Genomic DNA, 12854 nt, shown 5'->3' with positions numbered 1-12854 from the left:
TAAAGAATTTTGATTTATGGTGCACAGAGAAAGAAAATAGGAACTGTAAGTTCAAAGTAATAACAAATAATTTCTTTTTTTGGAATTTTCTTTTATTGGAGTTCATCATCAAATAAACATTTCCATAAGATGTATTTCAGATACTATACATATGTATCATATAGTCATATTTGCCACAAATCTCCGCTTAATATTTATCTGAGGTATACATTTATAGAAAACAGGAAAGAAAGAACAAGCAAAAGGAGACAACTATGTACTAGTAGGGAGTGATTTTTTTTTACAACATATTCTTTGATTTGTGAGAATAAAATCAGGCCTATGAGGTATTATGTAATTAAACCATTTTCCCAGTATGAATCAAATTGTTCCAACTTATGATGAACAAATGCTGTTATCTTCTCCATTTTGTAAATGTCCATTGTAATTTCCATCCACGCGTTTAGAGTTAGGCTCTCCAGTGATAGCCATTTCCTGGTAAGAGTTTTTTTACCGGCCACCACCAGTATGTTCATTAAATATTTAACTCTTTTCAACCATTCTTGAGGTGTATACCCAAAATATATGGTCTTGCTTTCTAAGGGTATTTCAAATTTAAAGATGTCTTGTAGGCATTATGTATCCCACTCCAATAGTCTTTGATAACAGGGCATCCCCAGAAAATATAATGGTTTGCATTTTGATTTCCACAATTTCTCCAGCAAACAGGGAGGTTACTATCATAATGGGATTTCTGAGAGGGTGTAATAAAATATCTTATCAAGTTTTTCCATCCAAACTCCCTCCATTTCTGTGAACTGGTACACTTCCATTGATACCTCCATATTATTGTCCATTCTTCCTCAGATATAATTATCCCTCCTTCCTTCTCCCATTTTGTTTTAATGTATGAAGTCGAATGAGCTTTAAGATTTGACAAACTCATATACACGCTTGAAATGATTCTACTACCATTATCTGAATAATATGCTTTTCTGAATAGGTCTATCAAACATGGTTACATTTTTAACCCTCCTATTAACATACTGTTGCATCTGTAAATACTGATAAGAGTCTTGTTTTTCTAGTAAGTGTTTCTCTTTAAGCATTTCAAAACTGAACAGTGTTCCTCCTTTCATTATATTACAAAGAACTGTTATTCCTTTAGCTGTCCAGTCCTTAAATCTAGCATCCAGTTTATTCAGCATAATATCAGAGTCATATGCACACCATTTAAGAATTGCAATATCTCCCTCTAATTTATATTCTTTTATAATAGTTTTCCATATTTTAAGAGTCCATTTTACCCATGGGTTATCAATAGTATTTATGTAACTTTGTAGGTTATCAGCCAGAATTGCCTGTATGGAGATGGAAAGAATCCTCTCTTCAATGTTTTTCCATTGAACGTCATATGACGGGTTGCACCAGCATATCACAGCTCTCGACTGTGCTGCAAAATAATAATCTATAAAAGAAGGTAGGCCTCATCTCCCCCCCCCCCCCTTTTCCTTGGCTAATTGCAAAGTTTTGAGACGAACTCTAGGCCTTTTACCTTGCCATATATATCTTGATAACATTTTATTCCATTCATGTAATTTATTTTGGTTAATCTCTATCGGTAGGGTCTGAAAGAGATATAACAGTCTGGGCAGTATATTCATTTTAATGGATTCAATCCTTGAACTGAGACTAAAAAAAAATGAATTAGGTTCCATCTTGTTATATCTTAATTTTTTTAATATGTAGGCTTTTATATAAATTGCTTTCTGATAATTTTGCCAAATCTTTTGGCATAATGATGCCCAAGTATTTGAAAGACTCTGTTTGCCATGCCCAGGGATATCTACTTTCAATTTCTCTTGGTGGGCTATAGTTATATGAAAGAAATTGGGTTTTACCTCTGTTGATCTTATATCCTGATAATCAACCATATTGTTCAAAGGATTGCATCAGTTTAGATAAAGAGTATATTGGTTGCCCTAGACAGATTAGAATGTCATCTGTGTAACAGGCCAATTTATGCTCTGTCCCTGTAATAGCAATTCCCCTGATATCTTCATTTTGTCTGATTTATTGAGCTAATGGTTCCAGATACAATGTGAAGAGTAGCGGTGACCATGCACAACCCTGTCTTGTGCCTCTTTCTAGGGTAAAACTATTTGATAAATATCCATTGATTTTAATCCTAGCAGTAGGATTGTCATATGGTGCCTGTACAGTTTCTAATAATTCTGTCATGTAAACCAAATCTATGTAAAACTTTGTAAAGAAAATACCAATTAACCGAATCAAATGCTTTTTCAGCGTCCACGCTTATCACTATAGCTTAATTTTTTTTGTATATGATCCATAATGTGAAGTGTCCTTCATATATTGTCTTGTGTTCAGCGTTGTTGTATAAAACCTGTCTGATCATTATGTATCAGTGTGGGTAGTAACTCCTCTAATTGTTTGGTCATGATGGAAGTAAATAATCTATAATCCACTTTAAGAACAGATATTGGTCTAAATGACCCACATTCTATTTTATCCTTGCTTTCTTTCAGTATAGCTGAGATTATTGCCTCCTTCCAGCAGGGTGGCATTTGCACCTTTTTTAGAGCCCAGTTCAGTGTGGGGAGTAAGACAGGAATTAACTCATTTTTAAATTCTTTGTACCACTCTGCCGTATATCCATCTGATCCTGGTGACTGGCTTAATTTAAGCCTACTAATTGCCGTTTTTAGTTCAACTTCAGTTATGTCAGCATTCATTGTTCTATTTTGTTCTTCGCTTAAAGTGGGTAACTAGAGAATTCAAGAAGCTGTCAATTTGGGTTATGCTTCCCCCTGGAACTTTGGAATGTAGAGTTTTGTAAAACACTTCTAAAGCTTCTTGAATTTCATTTAGCTTACTTTTTATCACTTTTGTTCTTGGATCCTTAATTCTATGAATTGTATTTTCTGCTATTTTTTTTTCAGTTTCCATGCCAGTATTTTCATAGATTTAGATCCATTTTCATAGTGTGTCTGTTTCAGAAACATTAAATTTTTCCTGATTTCTTGTGTAGCCAAGCTATTAATTTCATTCCTGATTTTTTAAAATTTCCTCTAATATATCCTGTGCCAAACTTAATTTGTGTTTTTGTTTCTAATTCCTTTTAGCTTATTTTGTAATTCCTCTAATGTTTAATTCCTTATCTTTTTCTTATATGAAGATATGGCTATAATTTTCCCTCTTGAGACAGCCTTCAGAGTATCCCATAGGAGGTGAGACCTCTCCATTATCATTGAATTCTAAGTAAAAACCAATTTCTTTTTTAATATGTTCCTTAAAATAGAGATCATTGAGTAGACTTGAATTTAGTTTCCAAATAGTATTTTTTGGTTGTAGGTCAAGATGAATAGATAAATATATAGGTGCATGGTCAATTACTTCTATTGTCCCAATTCCACAGGTGTTTATTTTGACTTTATCTTTTCCAAATGTTATGAAATAGTCTATTCTTGTATATACAGAACTGGGGAGGGGGGTGTGGGGTGCAGAAGAATGAGTGTAATCCCTTCTGTCAGGGAAAAGGTCCCTCCATATATCAATTAGATCAACATCCTCAAAAAGTGTGTTAACTTTCTTATGTAAGGACTTTGGTTTATAGGTTTTTCTGTTGGAAGAGTCTAACCTTGGTTGTAATTGTAAATTTAGGTCTCCCCCACATATCAAGAGACCTTCTATTTCTGTTACCATAATATTAGTAATTTTCTGGAAGAAACTAATATCTCTTCCTGGGGGTGTGTATATATTCAATAGAGTAACTGAATTTCTGTCTATATTTCCCCTTACCAGAATATATCTGCCCTTTTATCTCCCATTTTGAATACTTTTTCAAAATTTAGGTTGCTTGAGATGAGAATAGCAACTCCTCTCCTATGTTCTGATTTATATGAGGAGAAAAACAAATCAATGAAGCCCATTCTCTTTAGTTTTCCATGCTCATTATCACTTAAGTGAGTTTCTTGTAAATATCCTACATGGGCTTGTTCTTTCTTCATTTTTGATACAATTTTACAGTGTTTGATTGGATTTAACAGCCCATTGATATTAAAAGAAATGAATTTTACTTTGTCCTTAGCCATGTGTATTTATCTGTCAGTATCTCATTAAAATTAGCAGAATAAAACTTAATAGATCTACTCCCTGATCAAATAAGAACCATGAAACATGAATAAAAAGAAAGGTAACGAAGGTGTGATTCCATCTATTGAAGTCTGTAGTAGATGACCCTGGGTTGAGCTAGAGGAAACATCTAGCTGTGGGGGATAGCCTCTCCTGCCTGTGAATTGAGGGCCCGCACTGCAGTACCCATAAAAGTAAGTGAAAAAATCTATGTCCATTACACAGAAAAGATTTCCCTGTGCATTCCTGCCATGTATATATTGTCATTTAAGTGGGGGGGAAAAGGTGTGAATGAATGAATAAAAAATAGAAATAAAATAATTGAGTAATATAAAATCCACGTCCTAATATTAAGATAAGTGTAGCACTGTCTATTTTTGCTTCTGTTTAGCTTAGCAGCACTTGAAATTAGTCAGACGTTATGGCTCTTCTGGAGGGGGTGAGGGCAGTCTTCTGAAAACTCAGTCTCTTCCTGATATTCTTCTCTCACCCTCCTCCCATCCCCTGCTTTCTCGATTCTCTATTTCCCAAGAGAGCAGGATAGCTGCTTAGCCAGGCTTTCCCTCGGTTTGATCACACTGACGGGCAACCCTCTGGCCTTCATGTCTGCAGTCGCCTCTTCCACTGTCTGATACACCTGCCTCCCGTCTTCATAAAACACTCGCAGTTTAGCAGGGTACGGAGTCTGGAAGCTAATCTTCTTTGCTTTAATACTTGCTTCACTTCAGAATATTCCTTAAGTTTCTGCAGGATCAGTGGGGTGCAATCTTGATCAAAATATATCAATTTCCCATTCAAAAATACCACCTTCTTTCCCCAGGCCTTGCGCAGAATCTCTGCTTTGGTTTTGTACCGAAGGAATCTAATCACTGTTGACCATGGCTTATCTTCCCTGTCTCCAGAAGGTCTGGGGACTAGCGCACAGTGTGCTCTCTCAATGTCGAGTTCCGTAGTTGAAGGAATCTCCAGCATGTCCCGTAATAACTCCACCATAGACACCCCTCTGCTCCTTCGGGAACATTATATACCCTGATATTCTTCCGTCGTAACCTTCCTTCTTGGTTAAGTAGTTTATTTTCTTGTTGATTTAACACATTTATCATCTTACTTCACATCTGTTCCACGTTCTGAATGCGATCTTCCACCTGTTCAATTCGTGTCTCTGCCACTGCTATTTTTTGATTAATGTTGGTGAGTCTGACTTGATATCATTTAGTTGCTGTTTTATGTCTTTTTGGAATTCCTGTATCTCTTCCAGAATTTTTATTAAATTTGCCGTTTCATCTGAATGAAGCCCAATGTCAGCCTCACCACCACGCGCACAGGTAGAAGAGCCGCTCATTGCACCCTCTCATCCACAGGCTCCATAGTGATCCTTTTTTTGTGTCCGTTCCTTTTCCCATTCTTGCTCCCCCCTTACCAGTTCAGATATTTTCGCGAGAACTTGTATTTGGTGGATTAACGAGGCAAAATATATGTTTTTCTGTTGGAGCTATTATTTTAGGCTGCCATTCTGGATGATGATGTCACTGGAACCCAAGACAAATAATTTCAAAAGTGATTCAACGCTACAGATGAAATTCTTTAGTTACAGTAAAAACAATTTTCATCAATTTTAGAGCATATATTAGTAGTCCAACTAAACATACTTCATTGCCTTTTCACCTTTCAATGAAATGGACGGGCTTGGTGCAATGATAGCAGCTTCTTAATATCAGGCTGAATATCACTCAGGAGCCTTAAATCCCCACATTCAGTAGTTTACAGTCTGTGTCATTGCTTTGAAAGAAGTTGGGTGATTGTACTCAAACTACTCCACTAAATATGTTGGAAAGGTAATAAAGAAGATCTTGACCTGTTGCATAGTGCAGGATAACAATCGGAGATTTCTTTCTGCATCAAAATTCTTTGTTTTTTTAAATCTCAGTCATTTTGCAGTGATATCAGTTCTTCCTTCCTGTTAATTCCTCATTACAAGTGTTCAGGACTGGGTTTATTACTCAATCTGAAATTTGGAATGAGAGAAGATCCTGAAATCTCTCTTACAAGTCTTTATGCAGTTCATCCAGATAGGCACAGAATACTTGAAAATCATTATCTGATATGCATTCTTTCTCTTCCAACTCAGATATTCAGGAATTTGGAAAGGTCACGACAGCCAGTGTTGGACTTATATAGGTTAAAACTTGGACAGAAATGTGGAGCAACTGATTTGACTTTATTCCATATAATTTCCTTACAACTGAAGAATCATTCCATAAAACTTAGTGAATAATTCTGACAAATGAGCAATGTCATGCCTAATTTTCTTGAGTGATTACTAAATGAAGCATTCAAGTCTTCAAAGAATTTTATCACAATTTCAAAAAGCACATAAAAGCATCTCAGGCAGTTTCATCTTGAGAGCCATTTGAATTCTGTGTGTAACAGCAAGCGTGCAAACTGTTCACCATTCTCAATACAAAGCTCTCAATAGTCAAGAATTGAAAGTATGGGACTTGATTTTATATGCCACATTGATAGTATTTAATGATCTTTGCCACTGATCACTTGGGTTTTTTGCATCAACATGTCTGTGAATTATACAGTGAATGGTACACTTTTTTGAAAAGAAAGTAATAACCCCTCGGTGGCATCCTTTCATTGATGGTTCCCTGTCAATTGCAAAAGCAAGAATGTTGGTGAGCAGAACTTGCTTTTCTTTGAAAATTTGTTCAACAACTCGAAATATTGACTCCCCCTTTGTATCTGTTTCTAATCCCCTTGCAAATAACTCTTGACCCGTTGCTTTCATCTTTTATGAAACAAACATAATCAAGAAGCAAGGTTTTGATGACTGACAGTTAATTCATCCAACTGCAGAGCAAATACTGTTGTCCAAAATTTTTGCACTATGTGCCTTCACATTCTTAGTCATTTATTCATTTTTGAACAGAGTTGTCATCAAGAGGAATCACTTCAATTAGTTGGTCTGGTAATTTATGCAAAACTGTACTGAGAACCTCCCACACTGAAATGTCGTATGAAATGTTTTTATTGCAAAGTGCTGCAAACATATTTTGAGGTGGATAAATTTTTCATAAAGCTTTCACAAAGTTACTGAAAATTAACCACATTCTTGTTTGCTTTATCAAATGTTCAACGAGCCTGGGTGGTTTTGTTGCCTCATGGGAGTGGGGGGTAATTTTCACATTACAGACACATTTGAAGTTGCTGGTGAATTTTTGCTGATATAAATCCATATTTTAGATACTCCACAGTATAATATCTACACTTTTTTGTTTGGTCTGGCTCTGTCATTTTTGTTATGGATTAATGACCATAATCAATCGCCTATTGCTTATGACCAATTTAAGTGCTGCAATCAACAAAGGGGAAAGGCTATGATGTCATCATAGTTAAGGCAAAATCTAACTGTGCCTGAAGGTACATAAAGTGGGACAGCGATATCTCAGTTGGGCCATGGGATAGAGAAATGTGGTCAAGAGCATTTGAAAGGACAGATTCTGAATTTTACCCCATTGAGCACCATAGCCTAATTCACAGGAATTGCATCAGTCCATGATTAGAGTATTGGAATCATGCTGCCTAACACTATACTACAGTAGTGAAGGGTAATAATGTGTGGGCCAACCTCTGAAATGCTTCTTCAGTCCAATGTAAGTCTGAGAAACAGCACCTCAAATTCTTGAAACATTGCAGCTTTCAGAATTTCATAACACTTTCTGTATTTCCAGATAAATGACCAGTTCTGATACAAACAGGAAAAAAAAAGCAATTATGTTCCATTCATAATTTGCTACAATGGCTTCACCACTCCTGTATCTTCAAATTATGACCAATCTTTAATATTAAAAGAATATGATTAACAGATTGCACATCATTGTTTTGAAAAAGATGTCACATGAAGCAATTACGAGTCAAAGTCTGTCTATGAAAACAAACTTATTCACTTTACAGCTGACAATGAAAGAGAGTCTGTAAAAATGATTAAGTGAATGACTACATTTTTTTAAACAATATTTCTTGTTTTTCTGTAAAGGAGCTACATTTATATAGAAGAATTAATTTAAACACTACAGTTTACAAAAAGCCAAGCTCTTTATGGAGGTAAGAACAGTTTAAGAAAATAACTTGAATATTGCATTTTATGTACCTAGATGATGCTTTTACAAAGTTCTTAATTTTTAGAGAGGAAGACCAAGCTCATAAAATTTAATTAAGTTATATTTTTTCAGGTGGTCTTTTTGCAGCAGTCTATTTCTTTCCACTTTTCATTCTAGAGTTTTGGGTTCAAGTTCCTTCTGGCAAGGAGTATAATTCCAGATTGAAATTTAAATGCAGCACTGAGCTCTGTATCTTTATGGGTACACTCTTGTAGAAATTAAACATTTAAAAATTCCTATCACTCCTAGTGTTTTGGTCAACATTTATGCTTTGACCACCACTTAAATCAAAGTCTATGGGAAGGTACTATGTACAAATTAGTTGTTCCACCTCCCACATTATTATGGCAAAATATTTAGTCCTGGGGCAGTGAAATTTATCTCACTTCCAACATTCCAGTCAAACTTGGCTTGCTGAGTTAGTTTATTTAGAGATACGATGTGGAAGAGACCCTTTGAGCCGTGCTGATTTAATGCTAGCCTAATCATGGAGCAATTTACAATGAACAATTAACCTACTAACCAATACGTCTGAACTGTGGGAGGAAACCGAAGCACCCGGAGGAAACCCACACATTCGACAGGGCATACAAACTCCTTACAGAGGTCATCAGGATTGAATTCTGACAATCTGACCTGTAATAATGTCATGCTAACCACTTTGCTATTGCTCTGAGATATTTGGAACTTTCGTGTCTTGGTGTTGGCATTCTGAATTTTGTTTAAAAATTAATGCCTCAGGATCAAATGCCTCACATTTAACTATAAATGAAAAATATTTAAGTTGTAATTTTTTTGATATACGACCAACACCATTTAGCACCTATTCCCAGTGATCCTGAGAGGGGGTAGTGAAGGCACTCCAACAATGTTCGGTATTGTCTTCCAGGATTTAGACTTGATTATGTTGAAGAAATGATGGTGTGTTTCCAGATGGGCAAATTCAAGGGTAAAGCTGTAGGCACAGTGTTCCAAGTGTCTGTGAAACATGTAGATGTGTTAGCGTATAGGCCCAGAAAATGAGACTTCTTGATTGTAAATGGGGGAAATGCCGAGGGTATGATTGAAGGGAACTGCAATTGTCTTGGCAGATGTATCAGGCATTGCTGCTTAGAACAGTATATTATTCCAGGTAGGTTCCATAGGCACTTTGAGATTTGGTCATGAGTATGAGGAAAAATTAAAAATATTAGTGAATATAGATCCTCAATGAGGTGGTAACCCCAATGTAATAGAATTCCACATTTAGTTTGATGGTGGTGTTTTCCATCAATATTTGTCTGAAAACATTTGACAACATTTCTAGACAAAATAGTTGCAGTTTTGCCTTGATCCCATGGGACCTCTGTTTCCAAACTGCTTTATTAACTTGTGCAAATACATTCATTAAGTGATTGCTTTCACTATCACTGTTGACATCTACCTAGGTGTAGAGTAGTTACCTTCCTTGCAATCTTTGGAGCTGTTCCTGTTAACTCCTCAAAGTATCTTCATATTTTTCATTTAAGCTGGATGCCCCTGTTTTCTTTAGCCAGTTTAGACTACATGTCCATCTTATTCCCAATATGCAGTTGTTCTCCTGACTTTCTCACTTATCTCCTCTCCTGACTTAGAAACATAGAAAACCAGGCAACATCCTTGTAAATCTCCTCTGCACCCTTTCTATGGCTTCCACATCCTTCCTGTAGTGAGTCGACCAGAACTGAGCCCAGTACTCCAAGTGGGGTCTGACCAAGGTCCTATATAGCTGCAACATTACCTCTCAGTTCCTAAATTCAGTTCCACGATTGATGAAAGCCAATACACCATACGCCTTCTTAACCACAGAGTCAACCTGCACAGCTGCTTTGAGTGTTCTATGGACTTGGACCCCAAGATCCTTCTGATCCTCCACACTACCAAGAGTCTTACCATTAATACTATATTCTGCCATCATATTTGACCTACCAAAATGAACCACTTCGCACTTATCTGGGTTAAACTCCATCTGCCACTTCTCAGCCCAGTTTTGCATCCTATCGATGACCCTCTGTAACCTCTGACAGCCCTCCACACTATCCACAACACCTTCAACCTTTGTGTCATCAGCAAACTTACTAACCCATCCCTCCACTTACTCATCCAGGTCATTTATAAAAATCGGGAAGAGTAAAGGTCCCAGAACAGATCCCAGAGACACTCCACTGGTGACGAATCTCCATGCAGAATGTGACCCGTCTACAACCACTCTTTGCCTTCTGTGGGCAAGCCATTTCTGGATCCACAAAGCAATGTCCCATTAGATCCCATGCCTCCTTATTTTTTCAGTAAGCCTTGCATGGGGTACCTTATCAAATGCCTTGCTGACATCCATATACACGACATCTGCTGCTCTTCCTTCATCAATGTATATAGTCACATCCTAAAAAATTCAATCAGGCTTGTAAGGCACGATCTGCCCTTTACAAAGCCATGCTGACTATTCCTAATTACATACCTCTCCAAATGTTCATAAATCCTGCCTCTCAGGATCTTCTCCATCAACTTACCAACCACTGAGGTAAGACTCATTGGTCTATAATTTCTTGGGCTATCTCTTCTCCCTTTCTTGAATAAAGAAACAACATCTGCAACCCTCCAATCCTCTGGAACCTCTCCTGTCCCCATTGATGATGCAAAGATCATCACCAGAGGCTCAGCAATCTCCTCCCTTGCCTCCTACAGTAGCCTGGGGTACATCTCATCTGGTCCTGGCAATTTATCCAACTTGATGCTTTCCAAAAGTTCCAGCACATCCTCTTTCTTAATATCTACATGCTCAAACTTTTCAATCTGCTGAAAGTCATCACTACAATCACCAAGATTCTTTTCCATAGTGAATACTGAAGTAAAGTACAGGCATTCATTAAGTACCTCTGCTATTTCCTGTGGTTTCATACAAACTTTCCCACTGTCACACTTGATAGGTCCTATTCTTTCACGTCTTATTCTCTTGCTCTTTTAGAATGCCTTGGGGTTTTCCTTAATCCTGCCCACCAATCCTTCTCATGGCCCCTTCTGGCTCTCCTTAATTACCTTCTTAAGCTCCTTCCTATTAGCCTTTTAATCTTCTAGATCTCTAACATTACCTAGCTCTCTGAACCTTTCGTAAGCTTTTCTTCTTGACTAAATTTATTACAGCCTTTGTACACCACGGTTCCTGTACCCTACCATAACTTTCCTATCTCATTGGAACATACAATTCCAGAACTCCACACAAACATCCCCTGAACATTTGCCACATTTCTTCTGTACTTTTCCCTGAGAACATCTGTTTCCAATTTAAGCTTCCAATTTCCTGCCTGATAACCTCCTAATTCCCCTTATTCCAAATAAACGCTTTTCTAACTTGTCTGTTCCTATCTCTCTCCAATGCTATTGTAAAGGAGATAGAATTATGATCACTATCTCCAAAATGCTCTCCCACTGAGAGATCTGACACCTGACCAGGTTCATTTCCCAATAGCAAATCAAGTACATTCTATCTTCTTGTAGGCTTATCTACATATTATGTAAAGAAACTTCCCTGAACACAACTAACAAACTTCACCCCACCTAAGTACTTTGCTTCAGGGAGATGCTAATCGATGTTTGGGAAATTAAAATCTCCCATCACGACAACTCTGTTATTATTACACCTTTCCAGGATCTGTTTCCCTATCTGCTCCTTGATATCCCTGTTACTATTGGGCAGCCTATAAAAAAACACCCCATTAAGTTATTGCCCCCTTCCTGTTCCTAACCTCCACCCACAGAAACTCTGTAGACAATCTCTCCATGGTGTTCACCTTTTCTGCAGCCGTGACACTATCTCTGATCAACAGTGCCACGCCCCCACCTCTTTTGCCTCCCTCCGTCCTTTCTGAAACATCTAAAATCCGGCACTTGAAGTAACCATTCCTGTCCCTGAGCCATCCAAGTCTCTCTAATGTCCACCACATCATATTTTCAAGTACTGATCCACGCTCTAAGCTCTTCCGCTTTCTTCACAACACTCCTTGCATTAAAATAGACGCACCTCAAACCTTCGGTCTGAGTGCGTCCCTTCTTTATCACCTGCCTATCCTCCCTCTCGCACTGTCTACAAGCTATCTCTAATTGTGAGCCAACCTCCTCTTCCCCAGTCTCTTCAGCTCGGTTCCCACCCCCCCCCCACCCCAACAATTCTAGTTCAAACTGTCCCCAGTAGCCTTAGCTAACCTCCCCGCCAGGATATTGGTCTTCCTGGGATTCAAGTGCAACCTGTCCTTTTTGTGCAGGTCACACCTGCCCCAAAAGAGGTCCCAGTGATCCAGAAATCTGAATCCCTATCCCCTGCTCCAATCCCTCAGCCATGCATTTATCCTCCACCTCATTCTATTCCTATTCTCACTGTCGCGTGGCACAGGCAGTAATCCCAAGATTACTACCTTTGCAGTCCTGCTTCTCAACATCCTTCCTAACTCTCTGTAGTCTTTTTTTCAGGACCTCTTCCCTTTTCCTACCTATGTCATTGGTACCAATATGTACTTCGACCTCTGGCTGTTCTCCTTCCCA

General features: G+C 37.7%; 1 protein-coding gene across 2 annotated transcripts in view; it reads left to right on the top strand.

The window, feature by feature from the left end:
* The window catches only part of pdss1 (prenyl (decaprenyl) diphosphate synthase, subunit 1), a 40626-nt gene that overhangs the window by 1983 nt on the left and 25789 nt on the right, over positions 1-12854 (top strand). The window contains exons 2-3 of one of the 2 annotated variants that reach the window (XM_059972058.1): positions 1323-1459; positions 8177-8244. Coding sequence is in view for 1 of the 2 variants with exons in the window: in XM_059972057.1 (XP_059828040.1) it covers positions 8177-8244 (68 nt within the window). In the remaining variant the exon portion in view is untranslated. The remainder of the gene's footprint in view (positions 1-1322; positions 1460-8176; positions 8245-12854) is intronic. The other variant, XM_059972057.1, reaches the window with a different exon arrangement.

Source organism: Hypanus sabinus, chromosome 6 (genome assembly GCF_030144855.1).
Source record: "Hypanus sabinus isolate sHypSab1 chromosome 6, sHypSab1.hap1, whole genome shotgun sequence".
In the NCBI taxonomy this organism is placed as follows: domain Eukaryota; kingdom Metazoa; phylum Chordata; class Chondrichthyes; order Myliobatiformes; family Dasyatidae; genus Hypanus; species Hypanus sabinus.
This window is presented reverse-complemented; position numbering and strand designations above follow the sequence as displayed.